The 26198-nt window shown below is 53.8% G+C and overlaps 3 protein-coding genes across 8 annotated transcripts in view; 1 reads left to right on the top strand and 2 right to left on the bottom strand.

Annotated features, from left to right (window-relative positions):
- PIAS3 (protein inhibitor of activated STAT 3) overlaps window positions 1-4218 on the top strand; it is a 39103-nt gene extending 34885 nt beyond the window's left edge. For all 5 annotated transcript variants that reach the window (XM_008170306.4, XM_008170301.3, XM_008170302.3 and 2 more), the window contains one exon: window positions 649-4218. In XM_008170306.4, coding sequence (XP_008168528.1) covers window positions 649-912 — 264 coding nt within the window. In that variant the 3' untranslated portion in view covers window positions 913-4218. The remainder of the gene's footprint in view (window positions 1-648) is intronic.
- Window positions 4092-13004, bottom strand: NUDT17 (nudix hydrolase 17). 2 transcript variants are annotated; one of them, XR_010593996.1, is made up of 8 exons: window positions 11438-13004; window positions 9777-9899; window positions 8850-9033; window positions 7994-8054; window positions 7397-7489; window positions 6438-6649; window positions 5809-5945; window positions 4092-5023 (listed from the first exon to the last, which is right to left on the bottom strand). XR_010593996.1 is itself a non-coding variant. In XM_005293623.5 (8 exons), the coding sequence occupies exons 1-8, from the start codon at window positions 11510-11512 to the stop codon at window positions 4861-4863; spliced, it is 900 nt and encodes a 299-aa protein (XP_005293680.2). In that variant the 5' UTR covers window positions 11513-11597; the 3' UTR covers window positions 4092-4860. The 2 variants fall into 2 exon arrangements, 1 of the variants encoding a protein (XP_005293680.2); XM_005293623.5 differs by having other exon boundaries at window positions 6438-6536; window positions 8029-8054; window positions 11438-11597.
- Window positions 12943-26145, bottom strand: POLR3C (RNA polymerase III subunit C). Its single transcript, XM_005293627.5, has 15 exons — window positions 26006-26145; window positions 24659-24825; window positions 23382-23637; window positions 21030-21215; window positions 20770-20858; window positions 20227-20331; window positions 19569-19661; window positions 18164-18244; window positions 17630-17681; window positions 17457-17517; window positions 16509-16659; window positions 15588-15689; window positions 14491-14540; window positions 13476-13625; window positions 12943-13164 (listed from the first exon to the last, which is right to left on the bottom strand). Exons 2-15 carry the CDS (start codon window positions 24803-24805, stop codon window positions 13083-13085), a joined length of 1605 nt encoding a protein of 534 aa, XP_005293684.2. The 5' UTR covers window positions 24806-24825; window positions 26006-26145; the 3' UTR covers window positions 12943-13082.
- Between the last annotated feature and the right edge of the window lie 53 nt (window positions 26146-26198).

Raw genomic sequence — 26198 nt, 5'->3', positions numbered from 1 at the left:
TCACTGCTCCAGGTTCTGGAAGGGGGTAGGGCGCTGAGTTGAAAATGTATCGCATACCTGCTAGTGAATCTGGACAAACGTGCAGTGCAGTTTACAAAGTGGGCGTATATATATATTTTTTTTTGTTAACCCGGGACTGCTCTCTGCCTGCCTGGCATTTGATCCTTTCACAGGTGACTCAGGGCAGAGCTGGTGATTGAGCTAGCTAGACATACCTTCTTCTGACTTAGGGGAGCTTGGAGCGCGATTTCCTTTCAGAGCTGGTACAATAGGCTCCTTTCACGTTCCTGGGCCGTGTCTCGCCACCCCTGCGTGTCTCCTGTTCAGATGCGCCATTCTAACCTGCCATGGCGGGCCGGCGACAGCAAAGCCCAAGCTTTCTGGCGGGTTATACCACATGGGAAGCAGCTGGCTCGGGTGAAGTCTTGGTAAACTGGTACAGTTCTCCCAAATTTCAGGAGCATCACTTGTGACTCAACTCTTCCCTTCCCCCCCTCTCTTGGTAAATCTGTTGCTTTGCAGTGATATCTGTTCCCCTTGCTGACTGGGCACCGCCAGCGCTCTAAGCACCCAAGGGGGTTTGGGAGGGGGGAGGTGTTTGAATGGGTGCCCAGCCTGACGATTGATGCCCTATTCCTTGCCTGGCAGCACTACAGCCCTTCCGTGATCACCTCCCTGGATGAACAGGACGCCCTGAGCCATTTCTTCCAGTACCGAGGCACATCTACCCATTTCATGAACCCCCTGGCTCCGGTCATGGCAGGATCCCACAACAGCATCAGCCCTGGCAGCGGGCGCATCAGCAGTATTGTCTCCACCAACACGCTGCGGGAGAGCCATGGGCACAGCGGGACAATGAGTAACAGCACGGCTCTCCCGGGCTGCAGGCCGGACATCATTTCCTTAGACTAGCCCCAGACCCAGGCCACGCTGGCATCTCGTTTCCCCCCAAGGATGGGGGAGAGAAGCAGACTTTCAGCAGCTGCTGTTGAGTTGGGTTTTTGTCTGGGATGGAAAGGACCCAGCCAATAACAGGTCTCCTAAGTGTGTGTCTCGGTCAGGGCAACTCCCCCGTTACGTCCAGTCTTGGAGCCTCACAGGCGGGGCTTTCAGTTCTGCACGCGCTCGCCTGAGCATACTGGTCCCGCTTGCTGGGGGGTGCCGGTGGGCAGGGGGTAAATGCTAACCTCTGTTTTACAAGACCATTTTAAAACTGTTTTTAACTTTATTTTTTGGTAGGATTCCGCACAAAGATCCTACAGTGATAATCCCCACCTTGGTGCTGTCCTGTTAGAACAGCACCATCTAGTGGCCAAAGCAGGACTTAGCAGCCATTCCCCCTGGGATGTCACCTTCTGCATCCCTTTGCACCACACCACTGCTGACTCCCCGGAGTGGGGTGAAGAGAGAAACTTGTCTGAGTCCAGCAACCCTCTAGGCATGGATGGAAGGTGGGTGGGTGTCTTTCAGGGAGCTGCCCGCTGCTTTTATGCACCGACACAAGCACTTTGGCAGTAGGGATTGATCTGGGCTCCTCGGGCATTCTTGACTCCTTGATCCTCTTCTTTGCTCCCCTCCTTCCCTGGGGAGTCTGCCCTCCCAACCCTGGGTTAGAGCAAAGACTGGTGACTCAGAAAGAGGCTAGCAAACTTCTGCTTCCAGCTACCCGGCTGGGCCGAGACCCTCTGCTGTCCCAGGCTTTAAATAACCAAATGGGCAGGAAAATAGATTCTAGGACTGGAAGGGACCTCGAGAGGTCATCGAGTCCAGTCCCCTGCCCGCATGGCAGGACCAAATACTGTCTAGACCATCCCTGATAGACATTTATCTAACCTACTCTTAAATATCTCCAGAGATGTTATAACTGAGCCCTGATTCCAAACCCCATCCAGCAAATATGGACATTCCCCAGCAGAGCCCTAGCCACGGCGCGGAGGGCGAATCTGCAGCCTACGTGCACTTAAGTGTTCCCATTAAGCAGGTGAGCAGTTGGGGCTCCCTCCCACCTTGCCCTCGATTGTATGCTCCAAAGCAACATACAAACTCAGCTCTACTGAGCGAATCCGTTCTCCAAACCCCGGTGCAAACCTCTCGTGTGTGTAACCGAATGTGCTAGTGGGTGAGAACCAGAAAGAGAAACTGATCGATCCGTTTTCAAGGAGAAAAGAGATTTTTTTTTTTAAATGTTTTTTTTTTTTAAATTGAACAACCTGTGGCATTACGAGTAGCGCAGGAAAGGAAACGTTAACTTCTTAATTATGAATGTTCACCACCCACAGTCCCTTTAAAGTCAGCCATTTCCTGGCTGCTGGTTTAGTTCTGTGTCCTCATTACGACTTCCTTTTGTTTTTGTTTTTTTGTAGTAAGAATCAAGGCAAAAAGTGGCCATTTGAATGGATGTCCCATCAGTGGCATTTACACATGGGTTGATGCAGTTCTTCATTGGGATGCTAGAGGAGGCAAGTGGGGGAGGGGATTCTTGCTTGCAAACCCTCCTGCAGGTAGGACAGTATCGAGCGGAGGCGTAGCAGGGGGACTGCCAGGGCATTTGTCACCCATCCCCTCGCGGAGGCACTGGGCAGCTCGGCCCAGTCTGTCTCGGTTGTAATTCCGATGTATTTTTTTTAAATGTAGATTTGTTTTCCTCCTCCTAAGTATTTCCAATACAGATCTGTACAGAGAACAAAACTATATCTATATTTTCAGTTGCCGCTTTTGTACATCCAAAACTCCAAAGACCTCCCTGTGTCTATCTCCTGAGGACTAAATGAAGGTTGTGTTGTCCCCGCCGCAGCGCCTTGGCGGGGACAGCGCATTGCCTGTTGCACAATTTATTTATGTATTTAAATGTATACCTTAGTTTGTAGCCTTTGCAGCATCACAGCTGCTGCTTCGAGTGTCCTGCGTAACCAAGGTCTCGCTAAACTACCCCAAGTACCTACTGCCGAGTTCGTATTTTTATTACTGTAGCAAGATTGGCACATGAGTTCGATGCATCAAGACTGTCAAAACGGCATTCAGAATGGTATAATATGTAGCAATTTTTTGCACCTTTTTTTCCCCCCCAAGTGTCCCCATCAAGAACTTTAAAACCAACCAATTTCCCTGTGGTCTGGGGTAGCTGTGCCCAGAATCCTGCTGTGACTTCAGTGGTTCTTGTATCATAGTTGTAGTGAATTTCTGAATGCAATAAAAGTTGTAAATCCTGAGGAATAGTTAAGGTGCAGTTTTACCTTGCATTCTTCGCCCAGGCTTAGTTGTGCTAATCATTTCCCCTCTGTTTTGGAGAGGGACAAGTCCACTGACGCTCTTCATTTAAAGAGCGGTCGGCTGGAAAATGATGAACCAACTACTAGTCTCCTTCAAAATACCAGCCCTCAGAACTAGCTTGCTTGGTACTTTTCACCTGAAAATCTCCCAAGTGACAGACGTAGCTCTCTGTAAAACAAGAATTCTCCTTCCCCACTTGTGTGAACTGCTTTGAAATCCTTGGTGGAGAAGTGCTAGGTAGAGGATTCGCTTTTTGGAAAAATGGTGCTTTGAGAGATTACTGGACTTTTGCAAACCCCTTTCTCTCTGCTCATCTTCCCAGCACCAAGCTGAAAAGGGACTTAGGACCAGAACAAATGTACTGTGTACATTTCAGTGGGAACATAATTGTTTGTGGGTTTTTAAAGTTCTGCTGTTGGGGGGAGGGGGGATGGACAGACCAGCTCCCAGTAAAGGCAGATTTCTATACACATTTTTAACCCTACCCATCTGTCTTTTGTACTGTCTCCTCCAGGGCCAGTCACAGGCCGATCAACTCACGTGACAATACAGTGGCTGCACTGTACCCTTTGAGAGGCAGGTACTTTCAGTGTTACGTACAGGGGGTGGTTGAGGTAGCTAGACGCCGAGGAGACAGACATTAAGGTATTACGCCTTTACGGGGAGCGCTGGCTGTTTTCAAGTTTTGTACATACAAGTTGTTTGTGTAGAGGATGTGTGGGGGGGTTGGGGGGTAAAGGAGCATCTTGGGGTTTTGATACTGTCTGAAATCCCTTAGTGTTTTATAAGCTTTCTCACACGGTAAACATTATCTAGACACCTTTAAAAAGCAGCTAGCCACTTTCTCTGGTTTATTTATTCTGTCCGTTTGATATCCAGCTGTTTATTATTTGCGACACTTTGTATTATATGCAAACTACCTTTTAGATAATAAAGTTCAAAACAGCCCCCCACTGTGCCGGTGTCAGTTACTGGTGGAGCAGAAGCCTCTGTTCAAGCTGGATTTGAGCAGCTGGGACCTGGAGAGAAGGGTGCGTTAGTCCCATTTTCCACAAGGGGAAACTGAGGCAGAACCATGAAGTAGTCCGTGGAAGGTGGAATTGGAACAGAAGTTCCTAGCTTGCAGTCCTGAGCTCAAACCACTGACACACGCTGTCTCTTCAGTGCACCCTTTGGCTAAGCAAGACGCTTGGATGGCTAGGGCAGGGGCGGTTATTCTAATGTTACTTGACGTGTCTCTCCACACTCTGGCTTCCAAGACCGTGAACGCCTCCCCCCTGTCCTAGACAGCCGGGGTTTGGGCTTAATGCTGGCACTCCCACCTAGTCCATTCAGGACTTGCCTTCCCTTCCTGTCCGTCGCTTCCTTCATAGGAGGGAGGGCCAGAGAGCGACCCCACTCCCCGTCTTCCCTTCCTGCTAGGGCTTGGAGCGGTGAGAAGGAACTTGGTTCTTGGCAGGCCTCGGCAGCCGTGCTTGGTAAAACCAGGTCCGAGGGCAGGAGGTGATGACAGAGCCGACCTCCTTCGCCGTCCGCTCCACTCCCCAGCTGTCTGCCCTGCTGGGAGGCCGGGGCCTGGGATTTCGTTGCTCACTTGTCTCGCACGGCTAAGGTGTCTAGCCAGAGCCGAAGGGCAAACCTGGTCCCGGTGCTGACCCGTTCCACATCTTCCCCCGCTGCAGGTGCTGTGTTCAGGAAGGTCACAGCAGGAAGTTCCGTGGGCCGGGCCGAGCCCCCACTCAGCTCCGTGGCTCTGGGTAGATGGGAATGGACGTTACTCAGAGGGGTGGCAGCTCAGTCACGCCGAGGGGGGAGGGAGAACACTGAGCAGGCCTGAGGCACGGAATGCCCCGGAATGGCCAGCGAGGGTTCGGCACTGTATGGGCACCTGATCCACCCCGAGCAATGCTCCCCCTAGAGCAGTGGGGAAGGCAGGCTGCAGCTTCCTCCACCCCCCTTCCCCCCAGGCTTTAATTGAAGGCAAGGCTCTAGTGTGAGTTACATACAGGGCAGCTCCCACACCCCCCTCCATGATTGCACTGGAGCCAGGGCCCCTGCCCCTGCTGGGGGCGGTACCTGGGACCCATAAAGCCCACCCCCTGCTTGTCCCCACCCAGCAGGGCAGGTGCTGACGGCAGTAGGAGCTGTGGCTCCCTGGCCTGGGGGACCATCTGGCCCTGGGTGAACAGATGAGAGAAGCCAAGGGGAAGTTTTGGGGCGTGGGACACGCCTCCCTCGGCAGCGGTCCAGCACAGTGGCAGAAGAGCTGCTGGTGTTCAGAGACACCCAATAAAGAGCATTTCCACCTAGGCGTGTTAACCCCGTGTCCAGCGGCCAAATCCCAACCTAGCCACTTCCATTCTGCCCTCCAGAGAGTCATTTCCACTTCCCATTGGGAAGCTGCAATGCTCCTCCCCAGACCTGGCTGCATTTCAGAGGCAGGGGAGCAGAGTCCTGCCTCTCTAAGGGAAGATCATCATTCCCCCCCTTCGTAGAGGGAAAACAGGCCAGGCTGGGTTGGCAAATCACTCTCCTTACTTGATGGTTGGGGGGAGGTTGTTGGGCACGTGCCCCGTGTTCTCTGCTCCGTCCTCGACCGCTGCGATACACTCCAGAACGTGGAGTTCCAGCCAGGCGTAGGCACTCACCTCGCTCTCGTCCGCCTTGATCCTCGTCTGAAATCCAACACGTGGCTCTGAGTGCCGGGAGCAGGGGCTCAGAGCTCTCTGGGGCTTGGAGTCGCCACAGCTGACCACCAATCGGGCAAAGGGCTGGGAGATAGGCCTCTAAGCCAACTTGGAATCACTGTCCAACCTAAGGGGCGGGCGCTGGTCATCTCAGTCCCGTGCCAGCAGAGAAGCCAAGGTCTGAACAGGTGGTGGAGGCTGAATTCCTGGAAGGGTCCCTCACGCCCAGGGCTGAGGCCCAGTGCTTGTGGCGCTGTATGTAGGAAATCTGCCACCGCTAAGGCTGGGGTCTGGGGACAGCAAGCCCAGGCAACGGACGTACATCAGGGCACGTAAGAACAATTCTCTGCCTAATCTCTCCTGCCCATCTTCTCCCGGGCCGAGCAGTCCCTTCCCTCAGGGGTCGCTAGTCACCCCCAGCAATGCTCCCCTGCAGCTGCCTTAGACCGTCCCCCCCCAACGCTCTCGGGGGCCGCTCACCTGCAGCTGCTGGTGGCTCTCGGTGGAAAGAAGCAACAGGTACGCGACAACATGGTGCCGCCTTGGCAGCCCTCTGCTCAGCATGGGCGGGTACACGGACTGTGCAGACGGAGAACAAGGAGCTAGGAATCGGCAGCCCCGAATGCCCGCCCCAGGGGCAGAAACCGAGGGCTGGATCCTGAATTCCTCAGCCCGAAGGCCTCTAGCACACGCTGGGAAGCAATGGAAACAGCTGCTCACGCCATCAGGGAAATGCAGCTGCCTCTGGGGTAGGGTGCTTCAGCTGTTTAAACAGCAACACTACATGACCAGTTGGGCAAGAGAGCAGGGCTGACATCCTGACTTTTGGGGGGGTGGGAACAAGTGTCTTAAATGGCTAAGAACCTTTGAGCCCTCAGCTTCCTTCTCCAGCAATACCCATCAGACCGGCCATGCTGGGTCAGGTCAATGGTCCATCTAGCCCAGTGGTCAGGGCCAGGTGCTTCATGGGGAATGAACTGAACTGGGCCATTAGTGAGTGATCCAGTCCCGGCTTGTGGCAGTCAGAGGTTTAGGGACACCTAGAGGATGGGGCTGTGTCCCTGGCCACACTGGCTAGTAATAGCCATCGATGGGGGACTTATCTCACTCTCTTGAACCCAGCAATCCCTCCTCCCAACCCCTGGGACGGGGTGGCTCAGTGGAAGTCACTGCAGGGAGTGCTGGTGATTCAGTAGGGGGCGCTCATCCCCAATCCCTTTCGTTGCAGCAGGCACTAGGGGAGGGTGGGAAGCTATCGCCCCCTAGTGGCTGGTCCGCAGGAGAGGCTTGAGTCTCTGCTGCTAGTTGCCGGACATGCCTTAATCCCCCCAGGAGAGGCTCGTGCTTTGAGCAGGGACGATCCCAGATTGGCGCCTCTCCGGAACCTGGCGCGGGCCGAGCGGTTCCCCGTGACCCAGGGCAGGAGAGTGGGAAGTTACCTCCCACAGGCCCAGCATCCTCCAGGAGAACCCGCCCGGCTCCAGCCGCAAGCCTGTCTCCTCCTGCAGCTCCCGCAGGCCCGCCTCCAGCAACTACGGTCAAGGGACAGTGAAGTGAGAGCCGGCCCGGCACAGCCTGCCTGCGTCCCACGTTCTGCACAGCCTGGGGCTCTGGAATCCAGCCTGCTTCCAGGCTGTGCTGCAACAGCGCCCCCTAGCCACAGAACTCAAGAGCTTCACCAGCCTCTGCATGCTAAGCTGGCAACCCCACTTTACAGATAGGGAAACTGAGGCACTGAGAGGGGAAGTGACTCGTCCAAGCCCATGCAGCAGCTACGTGGCAGAGTCACACCGAGAACCCAAAAGCTCTGATGCCGTCCCTGGCTCTAAGCAGCCCCTACCCCTGTTCCCCTGTGAAAATCCCAGGGAAAATTACACTACGCTCAGCTTTATCCCCCACTTCCCTTCCCCAAACAGGCACAGAGACCCCTCTGCAATTGCTGCTTCCCTCATTCACCTCCCATCCCTCTCGCCCCCGGGCTCAACCTCCATCCCGCTCCCCACCTGCCCCAGTACCACTCGCCCATTCAAATCAACCCCGATGGAATCTGCAGGGCGGGTCGAGGAGGTACCTGTTCGTCCGGCTCCATGTGCCCACCTGCAAGGGGAGAGAATCGGGAGGGGTCAGTGGCACAGTGAGCAGGTCCAGTGCCCCCTGGAAGCAATGGAGATGCTCCCAGCGGCTGTTGCTTCTGGACCACAGTGGTCTCACAGCCCATGGTGGATTGGAGGGGGAGGGCAGGGACTGTCTTTGTTCCGGGGTCTGTACAGCACCTTGCACCATGGGAACCTGGTCCATGACTGGCCTCCTGGCCGGCACGGATAACACACAACCATAGCAGAAGAAACACTCCAGCCACGGCAGAGGTCCCCAGCAGCGGCCAATCTCCCGGCGGCAGCGTTTTCTCCCCGTACCAGGCTGGTTTAACAAAGCATTGGGCAGTTTCATTTTCTTCCAGCTCCCTGTTGGTTAATTCTCTGCACAGCCCTAGCGCCTGTCACCGCAGGATCTCGACGAGGCTAGTGAGTTACACCCCGGTGCAGTAGGTAAGGACCGCGGGAAGGGGAGGGAGGCCAAGAGAGGGAAATTGACTTGGCAAAGGTCACATGACAAAGTCAGAGAATGGAACCCGGGAGTCCTGCCTCCCAATCACCCTCTTTAACCACTAGCCCACGCTCCTTTCCTCGACCTGGGAATACGACTTCAGAGGCTCAGTTCCCAGTCTCCGACTCTTCCCTCTAAACAACCCTCTTCCCCTTCCAATGACCACAGAAGCTCCCCCCCTCCCCAATTGAGCCAGGCAGACAATGGACCGGAAACCCCAGCGAGATGCATCACCAGGTCCCCACTGCAGTGCCCATTTCTAAGCCAGCCTCGTCCGCGTCCGCTCACCGGGGGGCACCCAGATGTTGGGGAAGATGCTGAGATTCTTGGCCCTTCGCGTGAGCAAGACTCTCCTGTCGATGGACTGCAGGATGACGGCCACCCCCACGTCCACCCCGCGGCCTCGGAGCGCCTCTGGCAGCGCGGCAGCCTGCCTCTCCTCCAGGTGCTTGATGGGACAAAAGGACGGTCTCTGTGGAAGGAAAAGGAGAGAGTGTTTGGTAACAGTCACACCAGGCCTCAGCCGGAGTCACGGCAAGAGACCACAGCTTCCCGGCTCAGGCCCGTCGGACCTTTCATCCCAAAACGCTTCACCAAGTTTCTACGCGCAGCAGCTGTGACATGCAGCCACCTCTGGGGCTTAACACAGCAGAGGGGTCATTTGGGGCCCACTCTTCTCACTATGCAAAGAGCGTGAGGAGCAGACCGGATCCGCGGCTGACGCAGGCAGTCGCTAGACACGCCGCAGCCAATATCGCCTACCCAGTCGTGTTCCACATGGAGCCGCGGAGCTCAGAACCAGCTTGACTTCCCTTGGCCAGGACCCTGGGCTAAGCCCCTTCCTCCTCCCAGACAACGCCATGGGCTCTTGTCCGTTAGTAAGTTACACGGCACTGACCAGCCGGGGAGCGCGGAGGATTTTACAGATATTACCCGACTGTTCTCAGCTTGCAGGTGGGGAAACCGAGGCACAAATGCTTGCCCAAGGCCATGCAGCAAGTCAGTGACAGAGCCGGAAATAGAACCCAGGAGTCCTGACGGCCGGCGTTCAGCTCTAACTCCTAGAACACACTACCTCCCCGAGAGGAGTGGGGGACCCAGGCGTCCTGACGCCCAATCCCCTGCTCTAGCCACTCAAGCTCACTCCCCTCAAGCCCGTTGGTTTAGATACAAGTGCCTCCCCCCCGCTGCAGACGTCCCCCGCAACGTCCTGACCTTTAGAAGGATCCGAGTGGAGCCAGGGAACTCGCTGTCGGAAATGACAAACTGGTTTTGGTCCAAGCCGCAGCTGACCATCGCCTCGTCCTCGTGGGACGCACAGAAGTGCCCGGTGATGCTCTGCGAGAGAGAGAGAGAGCGGGGAAATCACAGGCCCCGTCTTCTCGCCACGCTCCGTGGGGGGCTCCCAGCCCTTTATACACATTCCCCGTGGGCAACAGAGCCTAGCAGCTCGGGCAGGATCCTCCCCGCTCCGGAGGGGAGACGGGACTCAGCCATCTCAGGGGCCAGGTGGAGACTAGAGGCCAGGAGTCGGAGAGACCGATCCCCTGCTCTAGCCACTAGATCGCGTCCTCACCCAGAGCTGAGGCTAGAGCCCAGGAGTACTGACGGCCCATCCACTAGACTCGGCCCAGGAAACAGACCGGGCCGTCCCCCTCGGAGCACAGCGCCCACGGCCCGAACACCTGCTCGGCGCCTCCCTCGGCTTCGGCCTGCCCCTGCAGGGACGAGAGGTTAACGGGGCTCGGGAGCGAGAGGCGGCTGCCGGAGAAGGCCACAGGCCTCCATCCTCATGGAGGATGGAGCGCAAAGGGGTCGCTGGATCCAGATTAGTGGGTAGAGCAGGGGCCTGGGAGCCAGGACTCCTGGGTTCTATTTCTGGCTCTGTCACTAACCCAAACCACCCCCTTGCACACCCAGCCCTCCCACTGAGGCCCCCCCACCTCCTGCACACCCAGCCCATCCCCTTGCACACCCACTCCTGCACACCCATCCCATCCCATCCCCACGCACCCCTGCACACCAAGCCCTGCCCCCAGCCCCCTCTGCACACTCAGCCCATCCCCCTGCACCCTCAGCCCCCCCACACCACCTCCTGCACACCCAGCCCAGCCCCTTGCACACCCACCCCTCCCCTAACCTCCCTGCACACCCATCCCATCCCCAATCCCCCTGCATACCACATCCCCCACACACCCAGCCCATCCCCCTGCACACTCAGCCCCCCCACACCACCTCCTGCACACCCAGCCCAGCCCCTTGCACACCCACCCCTCCCCCTAAGCCCCATGCACACCAACCCCATCCCTACACGCACCTAGCCCTCCCCCTAACCTCTCTGCACACCCATCCCATCCCCATGCACCCCTGCACACCAAGCCCTCCCCCCAACCCCCCCTGCACACTCAGCCCATCCCCCTGCACCCTCAGCCCCCCACACCACCTCCTGCACATCCAGCCCACCCCCCTAAGCCCCATGCACACTGACCCCATCCCTACACGCACCCAGCCCTCCCCTTAACCTCCCTGCACACCCATCCCATCCCCCACCCCCTTGCACACCCACCCCTCCCCTCTAACCCGCCTGCATATCGCATCCCCCACTCACCCATCCCATCCCCCTGCACACTCAGCCCCCCCGCACCCCCAGCCTCCACCCCACCTCTTGCACACCCAGCCCTGTGCCCCCCACCCAGCCCTCCCCCCAACACCCCCTTCATACCGAGTCCCCCCCACACCCATCCCCCTGCACACTCAGCCCCCCCCCACACCCAGCCTCCACCCCACCCCCTTGCACACCCAGCCCCTGCCCTACCCCCAGCCCCCACAACCCCTCGCTGCACGTCCCCCCCCCCCACAAGCGCCCCGCTCCGCACCTGCAGGAACCCGGCGCGCTCGGGCCGGGCGCTGCCCTTGGCCAGCCGCACCAGCCCCCGCGCCAGGCTCTCCATGGGCCCGGCTCGGGGCTTGCGGCGAGCGCAGGAAACCCGGCAGCCGAGGCGGCTGCAGGCCGCGGAGAGGAGCGCCCCTGCTGGCCGCTCGCCGGGCCACCGGCTCAGCCGCTGCAGGACAAGCGGGGATCCCCCCACCCCTGTTCCCGGCAGCACGGCCCCTGGCTGGGGCGGAACCCCGCGTCCCAAGGAGCTGGGGGTGTTGCCATGTGGACGCGGTCGAGACCCTCCGCCCGGGGGAGCCCTGTCCTGGACCAGGACCCCATGGCGCCAGGCGCTGTACAGACACAGAACAAACAGCCAGGCCCTGCCCCAACGAGCGAGCCCCCATCTAAGTCTAAGCTGCTCCCATCACACCTTCCTACCTAGGGCCTCGACGCTGACGGCGATCCCGGAAACCTGCCCGCGAGAGGGGCTTTAAATCAGGGCTGCTGGTCCAGCGAGCTTGGAAGGTTTAGCAAGAGAAAAGTGTCTCCTAGTTTCTTGGTTCATAAAAGTCTCCGGCCTGGAGATTCTGACTCCTGCTAGCAGTGATGGGTGAAACCTCAGGGCTTCTTTGCCTTAGCTGCAACCACTGGAGGGCAGACGTGATCTCACCCAAGGGCAGATCTCCTGTTCCTTCCACTAGGGCAGTGGTGCTCAACCTGTGGTCCACAGACTATGTCTAAGGGGTCCGTGAAAGGTTGTTACCATAGAACAGTGGTTTTCAACCTGGGGGTCCGCCGATGATGGCTAAGATTTCCCAAGGGTCCACCCCTCCACTTGAAATGGTTATAGGGGTCCACCAATGAAAAAAGGTCAAGAACCACTGCACGAGAGGACAGTGAAATAGATGCACTAGAGCGAGATGAACCTAGCGGGTAATAAAAACATGCCGGGCCAGCGCGCTGTCTGATGTGTTCAGCTGGCACCGCGTCATGACTAGATTTCCGCTATACTCTGACTTTTCCTCAGCCTCCTGCTATCTTCCACCACCGCGTCAAACCTCTCAGCCATGCTGTCGCTCTGTCTGCACTGCAAGCAACAGATGCGTTTACACGGAGACGGCGATCGCGCTGTGAAATCCTGGTGCAGACCAGGCCCAGGTTGTGGGCCCCAGGCTGGGCTCTTCACGGTCAATTCCGGACATAGGAGACTCAGCGGAGAGGTTTTGCAAGGACCCTGCCCTTCAGACTCAGCGGAGCCTCCTGGCAGCTGGCCACGGGGTGACACTCTCAGCAGAGGTGTCACGGACTGAATGGGTTATGGAGACCAAACGCGGGCATGGCAGGGTGTATGGGGAGTTGGCATTGCCCATGCCCAGACTGTAATCTCCTAAATTGTCCAACTGGCATCTTTCCCCAGCCCCAGAGCTTACAGGGTGAGGTTCTCAGGCCCGAGCGATCACAGCTTTTGTACCACCCACCTCCAACAACCCCCTACGAAGCTAATCAGCGCAGTCAGCATTTTATTTCCCCTCCAATCAATGTTAAACAAACAGTAAAAAATAAATAAAAAATCAGAACAGCTGTCTGAAAACCATCGTGACTGGCGTGGTGAAAGGGATGCAGGCTGCCAGCAGGGGGCGCCCTCACGGCTTCTTCACGGTGCTCTCGATGTACGACTCCAGCACAAAGATGGTTTCGTCGACTTGATTCTCGCTAGCGTCGATCCTGTGATTTTAAGGACAAGGGAAGGGAGAGCGTCACAGGTCGAGCAGCGCGTCAGTGCCGCCTTGTGCTTAGCGGGAGTCTCCCAGGTGAGCAGTGCAAAGCTATTTACTAACAGTCATGCCGGCGGAGGGGAAGTAGCGTTGTCCCTGTTAATATGGAACTTGCCCAAGAACAGAACCAGGAGTCCTGATTCCCAGCCCCCACCCTGCTGTGATTAGACCCACACTCCCAAAGCCAGGTCTAGCCCCCAGGAATCCCGATTCCCCATCCCCTAGACCAGCCGGCCCAACCCTTGCCACGGCTCCGCTCACTTGTTGACATTGCGTTTGAGGTTCTCCAGCTGCTGGCGCTCCGGGGCTGTGATCATCTCCTCGATCTCCTGCAGCTGCACCTCCTCGGCGCCAGTGGCCTGCATGGACGCTAGGATGGCCTCCACCCGCTGAGACTTCTCCAGCAAGCGCCTGGGGGCGAGGCAGACAGCGTGCACTTGAGTGCCAGTGAGACGCTGAAGCCCGTTGCCATCACTCAGGTTTGGGCTGACCGCGTTACTCACAAGGGGCCAGATCCAATCTCGGATCCAGGCAGGTTCCCTCCTGCCTTCAAATCCATGTGTCTGCCTCCCCACACACTGTCCTCATCAATAATGTCTCCTCCTTGGCCCTCCCCTTGCCCATTACCCCGGGGCTTGCCTTTATTCCTCTTCCCCCTCCTACCCTGCGAACTCTGGGGGTAGAGGCTGCATTTGCAAAGCGTCATGTGCACCAGCAATGCCCGTGGCTGTGCCAGACGCGCCAGGGCCTGTCTTGGCAGGAGCCGTTTGTACTGATGCAGCTCCCCAGAGGGGCGAACCCTCCCCCCCTGCAGATCCTTGCACGCAGGACAATTCCCACTATGACAAAGCGGGAGTGAACCACATTGGCTCAAGCACTGGCTGATGCAGAGAAGTGTGTGTGTGTGTGTGTGTGTGTGTGTGTGTGTACACACACACTCTCCAGGATGACCATCCCGGCATGGATGATATTTCTCCTTAACCGCCCTCCCTGCAAAACACTCTTCATTGCCATCCGTCTGTCTATCTTTGACACTTATTGGGCACCAAGACCCAGTTGCTCCAAGTTATTTAGGTTTCTAACTCCCAATGGTAGCTAGGCGCCCAACTCCCTTTGGGGATCTGGGCCCAAGTGCCCTAGCACCCGGGTACCAGCTTGTTAACATTTCTCATTGGTAAGCCCCTCTAGTTACGAAGCCCACGCCAGAGGCCTAAGCTACCTGACCCCAGCGGGATGACTTGGCCCAGGTGCTTTCGGCCTGCTTAGCGCGACTCACTTGTTCTCCTTGGTTTCGTACTGTCGCCTTTCAATCAGGTTGGCCACACTCTAGGGAAAAGGGAGAGAGAAACAAGAAGCAGGGTTTGGGGGAGGGATACAAAAGAAATGGCGCCATCTGATTGTGTGCTCAGCCAAAGGGAGGTGGGGGAGGGGGGGGGGGGGGGAGTGTGGGCGGGAATACTGGGCCCCAAAACCGGCTCCCCCCCAAGCCTGCAGAGAGGTCCTCTGCCCCATGAGCCGTGAAGACGGGCAGAATCGGGGTGAGGGATGGGTTTTAGGCATCTGCTCCGGCTTTGGTCTCTCTGCAGATAATTCTTGTGCCATTTACAGGGCCTAGTGTGGAAATCCGTGTTACCTTCACGCACAGTTGCTGAGGATGGCGTTAAAGATCACAGATGCGTCTGAGAGGGTTCATCACCCACCCCGAGCATGAGCTGTGTGCTCTGAGCCCCTCTCATAAGCTAAGCAGGGTCAGGCTAGGTCTGTGCTTGGATGACAGCCCTTCAAGGCAAACCTAGACAGAGCAGGGAGTGGTGCCAGCATGCCTCCCTCTGAACTGGCCCTGGACGCGATGCCCAAGCACAGCAGCAGGGGGCACTGTGCTGCGAGCGGTTGCCTCCGTCAGCAGAGATGTAACACTGATCCGCTCTCTGTGGTCAGCAAAGAGCCCATCCTGCTTTTTCCAGTCGCCAGGGCACTACCATCACCAGCCTCCTGGCCAGGTGTGAATGTGCCGGGTGACATTCTGCCTCCCTACAGTTCTCTCTGCCGGTTCAATGGAAGGCTGGACTTTCCATTTCCTGTCCTCAGCGCCTGTGCAAGGCAGCTGCGCACCGTCAACCCAATCAAGGGGGCTGCATTTCAGTGGCCGAGTGAGCCCCATGTCACTTTTCCCCTCCGTCGGTAAATCGCTATGGGATGAAAGGGGCTCAGTGACTCTCTGCACCTGGGAATGTTTTTGTCCATGTTGCCGAGTCCCCGACAACCCAACCGCTGTTGTGGTGACGCGGAATCAGAGAGAGGGAATAAACCAAAGGAGTACAAGGGGTGCGAAGGACACAGTGTCAGGTGGATGGCCAGGGAATCATCGGGTACCTTATAACAGCGGTGTAGCAGCATCCGCGCAGAGGACAGAGTGTTTACTGTGTACAGATAGAACGTCCTGGAGGGGGCGTGGTCGGGAGTCTTTGGAATCTCCTGTTTGCGGGCAGGAAGGAAGGAAGATTGTAACGTGTGCGTCACAGCCCTCCGGGGAGAAGGTATCTATTTGTTCTCTCTGCGTGCTCCTTTCTAGCTTCCCCCAGGGACCCAGCGATCGTCATTCTTTGCAAAGAGAGAGAGGGCGTGTGGGCTAGTGGTGTGACCCTGACCGCTTACATCCCTACCACGGCTCCACCAATAATTCGCCGTGTGATCCTGGGAAAGTCATTGCACCTTTCCCGGCCTCGGCTCCCTCAGCTGCAAATTGCAGGGAAGGGCACTTGCTGGTGGCAGCCTGAGGACCAGTGCTCGGAAACTGTCCAGTGACACATATTTCCAGTTACTATTATTCGTTAGCAAACCAGGGGCTAGCTGGGGGACCCGACAGCTAGGGGAGAGCTACTGAGATCACAAAACGCTTGACAGATATTAATGAAATCAGTTTTCCACTTCCCTGGGAGACAGGATAACACTGGATCCATTGTCCAGGTCTATGAAAACGGAGGCAGAGAGAGATGAATGACCTAGGAGTTCTGATTCCTTTGTTCTGATGCTAAGCAACACTCCCTCCCAGAATTGGGAATGGAAAGGAAGATCCCATCCCACTGCTCTAACCACAAGACCACGCTCCCACCCCAGAACGGAAGCCAAGAGTTCTGACTCCCAGCCCCCTGCTCTGATGGGGATGCAACCCAGGTTTCCCAGTCCCCTGCTCTAACCACCTTCCTTCATCTGCATTCATCTCTATGTCCCGTATGCCCTGTTTGTGACACACTCTGCTCACCTCTGGGTGACAGCGTGAATAGGAACTCTCACCTGTAAGGACACAAAGTTCTCGGACAGCATTTTATACAGCATGTCCTTTGCCTCCTTGGCAGGAATCATGGCAAAATCTTCCACTTGTTTCTGTTCCAAATGCTTCTTCCGCAGAAGCAGACGGAATATCCTTGCACAACGGGAACCAAATCTAGATGGGGGAGGAACAAGCCAACTAACACACAACTCTGGGGAAGACACACAACATCAAAACCTAGACCCGCTGCACAGGGGCATCAGAGAATTGAGACGGTCCTACATTAACGCTGCAAAGGAGAAAAAGCACCTTGTGTGTGTGTTGGAGATGGAATGAAATCCTGACTTCAGAGCTACAGGCCCAAACCAGATCAGACCACTGGGTGCTTTGAGTCTGGTACCCGGTCTCTGGACCAGTAACTGATGCTTTAGAAATGCATGAAATGGTATGCGTCTGAGAGTTAATCATGCAGATGTCACTAAATCTTCACTCAGCAATGTTCATTTCCCTCGTTCATGACATCCAGGCTAGCTAAAGAGGGAACAGGCTGCCCAGCAGAGACTGGAGAATCTCATCACAACTAATGTCACCTTCCTATTTGGTACCACCCAGGAAGCCTTGAAACCATGAATACTTTCAACATACAGCTGGCTAATGTGGGGCCTGATCCTGAGATATGTCAGTCACTAAAACTGATGGGAGTTGGGAGGGAGCTTAGCACCTCTCAGGAGTGGCTCCTTCCTTCCTCCCTCTTCAATGAAAGGATGGAGATTGTGGGTGATAAACAACAGCTCTGTTGTTGGAGGACTGTTGAAGCTGTGTGGGATATGGACAGATCAGGTGGGTGACATAATCTCTTTTATTGGACCAACAAATATTGGTATTGCCTCACCCACTTTGTCTCTTTCATATCTATGCCTTGGGCAGAGAAACAAGGGGGCTAACAAGCCGCATTCGAGCAGTTGCTTTACCTCTCCTGTACAATGGATTCCAGAGTTGCTGTTGCCAAAGTCGCAAGGGCCTTGTGGAGATCTGAGCCGTGCGTGTCAAGGTACCACACATGAATGACCAGGGATCACACCATGCTCGTAAGCCCCGTGACCAGCAGTAAACTGCCCATAGTAGATTTCTCAGTAAAGGATACTGATGACATACATGCCGCCCCCACTGTCCCCGGATTTACCAACAAACTCCAGCTACAAGGAAATAAAAGGGTGAAATGTAAACAAAGACTATTATAATTCTGATACAAATTGAATACCATTTGGAACAGAATGTAAGTTTCTTAAAATTCCCCAACCTTAATGGTTAGAGGATGTTTCCAAAGCCTAATGTTAATAATAACATTCTCGTGATGTTTAAATGTTAATGGGAAACTGTTTTTCTTTTGCATTTAAACCTTTCTCCTCCCAGCTGCAGTCATTCTGACCTAGGGCAGGAGAACTCCAAGATGAAACGGACTAGAAACAAAAGGTAAAACTGACTAGTGCCTGTTTTCACAGTCCATGCTGAGTGAGGTGAAGAAACCAAAGCCCTGATCCTACCAACACATAAGCAGGTGAACAGCTTTGCTTATGCGGATACCACTCACTTTAATGGGGTCCACTCACGTGGAGAGGACTGCATGAAATGGACTAAACCCTGTTCAAAACCAAATTATACATAATGCATCTCTTACCGGGTCATCAGCTAGCAGAGTGAGATACTGATCCAGAATTTGTTTCACAATGTTGTATCCTGCTGGAAGAGATCTGAATATCTGTGGAATAAAAGAACACTCAGAATATTCGCATTTAAGATGATAAAAATAAACAGTACTTAATTTATTTGGATATCAGAGTGCTTTACTACCGTGTGCTCACTGATCCTCGGAGCCCTGCTCAAAGGTAAGCATTTTAATCTCCATTTTACAGAAGGAGAAGCTGCAGCACAGAGAGGTGAAGAAACTTGCCTGAGGTCACACAGTGAGTCATAGCAGAGCCAATCATAAATTCATAGATTCCAAGGCCAAAAGAAGTCACTGTGATCCTCTAGTCTGACCTCCGTATAACACGGCACAGAAATTCCTGAAATAATGCCTCTTTGAACTACAGCAGATCATTTAGAAAAACACCCAGTCTTGATTTAAAAACTGCCAGTGATGGAGAATCTGCCACGACCCCTGGTGAGCTGTTCCAATGATGAATTACCCTCACGGTTAACATTTTACACCTGATTTCCAGACTGAAGTTGTCTAGCTTCAACTTCCAGCCATTGGATTTTGTTAGATCTTTGTCTGCTAGATTGAAGAGACCATTATCAAATGTCTGTTCCCCATGTAGGTGCTTATAGAGTGACCATGATCAAGTTACCCCTTCATCTTCTCTTTGTTAGACTCACGCTCAATGTGTTTAGTTTATCACTATACAGCATCTTTCCCACCCTTTAGACATTATTGTGGCAATTCTCTGAACTCTCGCCAATTTCGCAACATCCTCCCTGAAATAGGAACACCAGAACTGGACACAGTATTCCAATAGAGATCACATTAGTGCCAAATACAGAGGTAAACAACCTCTCTACTCCTACTTGAGACTCCCCTGTGTAGGTAGCCAAAGATCGCGTTAGACCTTTTGGCCACAGCGTCGCATTCGGAGTTCACGGTCATTTATCCACCCTGACCTCCAAATCTTTTTCAGAGTCTCGGCTTCTCAGGGGAGAGTCCCCCCTCCTGGAAGTATGGCCTACTTTCTTCTTCCTAGATGTATAACTTTACAGTTAAAACCCAAGAGTCCTCCTCTCACCACTAGACAACCCTTCCGCAGTGTGGATTTGAGGCTGTATGCAAACAACAGGAGAGAGTGGGTGACGCTCATGACCGAACCTTGAAGTCTAAAACGAGTGTTCAGCTGGGTTCCTGTGCCATTCAATAATACAATGGCTGGAGCTTGTTCTGTGTCTGTACCGCACCTAGCACCAAGGGTCCTGGTCGAGGACAGGGGCTGCTAGCTGCTGCCACAACGCATATACATAATAATAACCAAAGAAATCCAGTTATCCATGTCCGATTTCTATGGAGTGCCCCAAATACTGCAGAAACTCACCTCGTTGGAAGACAGTGGCTGTGTATAAGGCGCATTGGAAGATGTAGTAATTTCACTCATCCTCAGCATAGTACGCACTATTTCACTGCTGGTCTATTTAAAAAGGAAGGAAACAGCCTTTAGGCCTTGACAGAATCTCTGTTCACATGACGGAAGAAGAAGAATTCCCTTCCCCCCTCAAGAACCGGGGTGCTCCAAATTCAGAAATCAGCCTCCAGTAAGATCTAGGTTGCATTAGCCTCCTTCCACTCATCTTAGGCTGGTCACATGCCCCACTGAACTGCCAGCAAGACCATTCCAGTGCAGGGGAAGTGAAAGATGCTCTGGGAGAGCAACACATGTGCTTAGCAGCATGGAGAACAGGCGTGTAGGATTTGATATACTGGAGCAGACAGCTGGTGCATTTAGGGCAAAACTCCCATTGATTAAGATGGGAAGAAGCCCTCGGTCCAATTCCTGTCTACAGCAGCAACCAAGGCCTGATATTTCAGAAGAAGGTGAAATATTCCTTCCTGACCCTTGCAGCCATCAGCTAGTACCTTGAAGCATGAGACTTGAAGCTTTTAGCATGTAACTGCCAAGGTTGCAATCACCAAATTCCCCACTCCTGCTACCTGGAGTAACCCTGCTGAGGAAGTTCCCGATTACATCTGTGTACCTGGTCCATCCTGTTGGCCACGGCGCTGACTATGGCTTGGTCGCGGAAGTGCTGGTGGAACCGATCGATGTTGGCTTGCCAATAAATGCCGTCATCGGGCGGGGGCTGAGGAGAAACGGGGAAGAGGGAGAAGGAAACGCTGAGGCTGGTTTATTGGTTACAGAGCCAGATGCTCGTCTGAGGAATGGGCACCGTCAGCAGGGCGAATTCTGAGGGGTGCTGAGCACCTGCCCTGTACTCTGGAGCTTGTTGGGAGCTGCAGGTGTCTAGAATCTCACAAGAGTTGGATCAACGTGAATCGAACCAAGGGGAGGTTACATAGTGCATGACAGGCAGACTGTCCACACCAAACAAACTCTTGAACAAAGGTTGTACAGCAGCCTCATTCCCCCTAGGGTAGGCACTGTGGTCCCTGCTGGTCTTCACTGCTGACCTTCACCAAAAGGTCAGATACTGGAATAAAGGACTGCTAAGCCCTCCAGTCCCGCAGAGCTCATCGCTGGCCTGAATGCAAACCAAGCAGCAGCAGCGGGTTAGCAATACCTCTTTGCCGTCTGCATCTTGTTTCTGCCTTTTTGCCTCGTGTTCACCGTTATCTTCATCGTCAAATGATCTTCTCCTTTTCCCTTTCCCTGCGGGCCAAAGACAGGGTTCTCCTCTGAATACCAGCACGGCAGTCTTGCGCTCAGGTCAGAAAGCTCCCAAAGCCCTTTGGTGATTACACAGAGATCACCCCAAGCATTTGGTGCCACCCACCCACATTCTAAATGCAATCAAGCCCAGGAGATTCTGACAGCTCTCACCTATAAGATTCAGGTTGGGGACCACGTACATGTCCTTCTCATTAACTGCCAAAGTGGGCGCAGGGGGTGGTGGCGCAGCCGAAGTCTCGGTAGTTTCAGGGGCCATTGGGCATCTCTGAATGAAGTGCGTGTCCGCTAGGCGCACAAACGTGTTGGAGACTTCGCCATAGTCCATGGTTTTCCCATCTGGGCAAACGGATACCAAGGAGAACATAATCTATCATGATCCCAAACTCCAGCTGCTCCTGCACTCGCGCGGGATCAGGCTGCGTCGTTGTCTTTAAGAGACGGACAAGCAGGGCTGCGCGAGAGAAGGCTCGGTATTTGATGTGCATTTATCACCTTCCACCCACTCACTCCAGCTGACTTCAGACCTTGGGCCAAATCTGCAAAGGTGATGAGTGATTTCGGGTGCCTCAGTTTCTAGGTGGCAACCAGAGACCTCTTAAAGGGGCCTGAGATGGGCCAGGCAGGTCTTTTTAATGTGTCACAATGTTGGCACCCAAAATCACTAGGTACCTTGAAAAATCTTAACCTGTCTTTCTCCTTTCTCCCCACTATGCTAGTAGCATGGGTCTGCTCTCTGTCCCTTTGCAGATCTCACAACTGCTGGTGCAAGAACCTTCTCCTACACCTGAAACGTTTCCTGTATATTTTTGCTCCACTCCCCACCTCTAGCAGGGGCCTCTCTCAGCCCCTCTCTTTGCCACCGTCCACAGGAGAGTCTTTCTGACAGCTCTTAGCAAATTCCTGAATCTCCATCTCATTTCAAATCTCACCGGATAATGCAGTTTGTCTCTGATGCCTCTTAACTTCTCTCATTATCGTCATTTATATTCCAGCAGCACCTGAGATCAGGGCCCCGTTGCACTAGGCACTGTATGTAGTGAGAAACTCTGCCCCGAGGAGCTTACAATCTAAATAGACAAGACAGATAAAAGGCAGGAAAGGAAACTGAGGCACGGAGTGGGGCACTGATTTGCCCAAGGTCACCCAGCAGGTCAATGGCAGAATCAGGAATAAAACCTGACTCTCTGTGGAGTGCTGTAGTCACTGGACCATACTGTCTCACGCTGCTCTCCCCGTTTAACTCAACGTTTGTTGAGGACACAGCTTGTACCCCAGAGGATTATATAGCATTGGTGTCTTTTAATCAAGTGGAGCCGCTAATATGTGAACAACTATGACTCTTGCTGGCCAGTTGAGGTTTTTCCCTTTCATAGAATATCAGGGTTGAAAGGGACCTCAGGAGGTCATCTAGTCCAACCCCATCTAGACCAATCCACAGACAGATTTTTGCCCCAGATCCCTAAATGGCCACCTCAAGGATTGAACTCACAACCCTGGGTTTAGCAGGCCAATGCTCAAACCACTGAACTATCCCCCCCTTGAGGGAATCTGGGAATATCTTTCTTCCCAGATATTTAAGGCCTCCCACATTTCTCTTAAGAGAAAGGTGCAGTGGAAACATGAAGATTTCCACCTCTTTGTAGGCTACGAATCAATGGGAATAGTTAAATGAGCAGAGCAAACTTAGGTCTGTTGGAGGGACAAACACAGAGGTAAGGGAAAAACAGATTCAATGACTAATCCATGTGTTTTCCATTTTAGTCCATGTGTGTAAAATTGAGCCTTGAGATGAGAAATATGCAGGAAACCAGAACTAACACTCTTTGGAATCTACATAGCATTTGTCATTTGGGTAAGTGTTGTTACTCCCATTTTACAGATGGGGAAACTGAGGCACAATGAGGGGCAGTGACTCCCTCCGGGTCATACAGTGAGCCAGTGGTAGAGCAGAGAATGGATTTCCAGGTTTCCTACCATGCTGACTCTACACTTGTCTACTGATAGAAAGATAGGGTCAAAGAGACATCGAAATAAATCATAGTCAAACGGTCCAAGCACAGGGGCCAGTTCTGTTCCCAGCTCTGATAGTGACTCACTGTTTGATCTTGGGCGGTCCCCTCCTCTCCCTGGGCCTCAGTTTCCCCATCCATACAATGTGGATGAGGATACTGACCTCTCTCCTGGAGGTGCTTGGGAGTGTCAGTGCTCTGTGCAGCCCCTAGAGGAGCTCCATATGGACCTGACCTAAAGCCCACTGAAGTCAATGGAACGATTCCCATTTACTTCAATGGACTTTGGATCAGGCTCTGTGCCCAGAGCCCTCTTCTTCTGCACAGTTCCTGGGAGCCATCCAATCCCCTTTCACTGCGTACAGAACCCAGCCACTCCGGTAGCATGAAATCTCGGCCCAGCCGCCCCAAACCTTGCCAGGCAGATGAGAAGATGCTGCAGCCAAAGGTTTCTGCTCTATTTCTCAGCCGTCTCCACACTGCTTTGCCTCACCCTCCATCGTTTCCGTCAGCCTGTTCGCAACCTTCCGCACCACAGCACTCATGGTCATTTTGCCATTCAGCAGCAGCTCCTCCACGATCAGCTCGCCCATGTCGCTGTAGAGGGTCTTGGCAGTGTAGATGTAACGTGGATACCGGAGGATTCTCAGCACCCGACTGCACGGAGCTTCGTACTCCACAAAGCCTCGCTTCTGCAGCTGGTAGGTCACCAGGTTGTGTTGAATGAGGACACAGAGAGCTTTCTTCACCTGCACATGCCAGAGAAAGGAATGAGCCACGTACTTGGAAACTTAGCATAGTTTATATGAGGGGAAACAACCATCATGCTTCAGGGCTGATGAACTCAGGGATCAGGAAGGGAATGCCCCTCCGCTTAGGTGCTTTATCTCCATCCATAGCCTCAGGAATGGTTCCTCAATTAGCACTGATCATTAACAACCTAAGATAAAGCTACTGAGCCATTCATCAGATCATCTTTATTGTGGGAGAGGGAAGGGTGATGTTTGAAATTCCCCAGGGGCCTCAGGCTACCATAGAAGTAAGAGATGGAAAAACCTACAAGATCTCCTCCTACTCGAGGCAGGGCCTGAGAATCTCGACTGTAGTCCTGACTCACTGTGTGACTTTGGGCTGGTCTACACTGGGGGGAATCGATCTAAGATACACAACTTCAGCTACGTGAATAGCGTAGCTGAAGTCGACGTATCTTAGATCGATTTACCTCCTGTCCTCACGGCACGGGATCGATGGCTGCGGCTCCCCTGTCGACTCCGCTTCTGTCTCTCACTCTGGTGGAGGTCCGGAGTCAACGGGGAGCGCGTTCGGGGATCGATTTATCGCGTGTAGACGAGACGCGATAAATCGATCCCTGATAGATCGATTGCTACCCGCCGATCCGGTGGTACCCTTTGGGCCAGTAAGTCTCACCTCCTTATTCTCCAGATGCTGCACTAACTTCAGAGAACCCCATCTCTTGTCCTCTCCACCCTCCTTCCCTTTGCCCTTCTGTGGAGAGGTAAGAGCTCAGAACCTTTTCTGTTAAAGGCAGTGGCAAAACTCCCATGGATTGCAATCTGTACTATTAAAAAAACTGATTTGGTTTTAAGGAGACATGTTCAAATTCTGATTTATCTTTTGCAAACACATTTAGAATAACAGAATCCTTCAAAAGCACCAGAAATGGTGACTGACAAGTTGTAATGAGCGAATAATAGTTCAGTCAGCTCTGTGATCCAAAGGAGACTAACTCTTCAAGTATTCCAGACATACCTGATCTAGCGACATCCCTGTGTCATTGGCAATCACTCTCAGCGGCTGGCTGCCTGTCTTCATAAGATGAGTCCCTATCTTTTCCACGATCTCGCCAAAATGTTCTTGCAGCAGGAGGGAACAGAGTTTAATTTCTGCCTGAGTCATCTTGCCGGCAACTTAAAATACTAGAAGGATATGGGAAAAAGCATTTATGTTATTAAAGTTCTTATCAGGTGAGACAGGCAAACGCAGGAGATTTGCTGATTGGATGCAACGATTTTCACCTCTTGAGTCACTTGTTTGAATTGGCCTAGATCAGTGGAGACTAAAAGCTGTTACCAATTCATGCCTGAAATGAATCTGGTGGGTTTGAGGCTAAGCCTATATCAAAACTGCCATCACAGCCAGCCCCCTTGTTGGCAATCTGGGCAGGCAGGCACGCCCGCCAAGGACTGAATGAGCCATGGAGACTAAATACATAGTATCCCCTGCGATGATCCCTCCAGGGCAGTGTGGGCTGTGGGGAAAGTTATCTTGTCCTTTCCTACCACTGTATCTGCTCTGCAGATCCACCTCGAGGGCTGCCAGTCGGGCACTACATTCCTTTCAAAATTAAGAGCCATAACAATGTCTGTCATGTGGGCAGCACTGTAGAAGCTAAAGAATCCTTACTAGATGCTTCAGGAGAGATGCATAATGGGGGGGGCCTAATGGAACAGAAATGTTGATAAGAAATTTTCTACGGAAACAAAGGACTGAAAGGCAGGAGGCGATAGTTCAGCAAATAGTCTTTTTCAGCTCGGGGGAGGCCTCCTCCAAACGACCTTCACATACGTGCTGGGTCTACATTATCTAATTGACTGTGACAGGAGTGATACACCCTGAGCCAACGGCGACATCCAGGTGACTGATCAGCCAACGGAACCCAGAGTGAGAGAGGTTTGGTGTCAGAAGGAAATGTTATATGAGGGAGGGTTGTGTGGCCAAATGGTTAGAGCAGAGTGCAGCCTCGGAGTCAGGATGCCTGAGTTCTACTTCTAGCTCTTGGACAGTGGCGTGGATGAGTAATCATAGCACTGAACTGGGAGCCAGGACTTCGGTTCCCAGCTATGGGAACTATAATGATCTTAGCATGGGAAGGTAGTGTGGATAGGTAATCAATAGGGTGGTACTGGGAGCAGGACTCCTGGGTTCTGTTCCCAGCTCTGGGACGGGAGAGTGGCCGAGGGGTCACAGCACGGGACTGGGGGCCAGGACTCCTGGGTTCTATTCCCGTCCAGCTGGGACGGCCTCCACAGTTCGATGCCCCCTGGCCAGGGAGACACTCCCCCCACCCAGCTGGCTGCCTTGGGGGCCCTCACTCACCTGGGGCCTCAGCCGGGCTTGTCAGGGGGGAGGGGGGGGTCTCTTAGGCCCATGCAGCAACCATAGCAACCCCGTCCCCTTCAACTTCCGGCTCGCCGCTGATTACTTCCGGTCACTTCCGATGGCTCCGATTCCCCCCCCGGCGGCTGTAGCCGGGGCAATGGGGCGACCCGCTAGTCAGGGCTATAGAGAC

This window comes from Chrysemys picta, chromosome 20 (assembly GCF_011386835.1).
Source record: "Chrysemys picta bellii isolate R12L10 chromosome 20, ASM1138683v2, whole genome shotgun sequence".
Taxonomy (NCBI): Eukaryota; Metazoa; Chordata; order Testudines; family Emydidae; genus Chrysemys; species Chrysemys picta.
The sequence above is the reverse complement of the archived record's forward strand: the minus strand, read 5'-3'. Positions and strand labels throughout refer to the sequence as shown.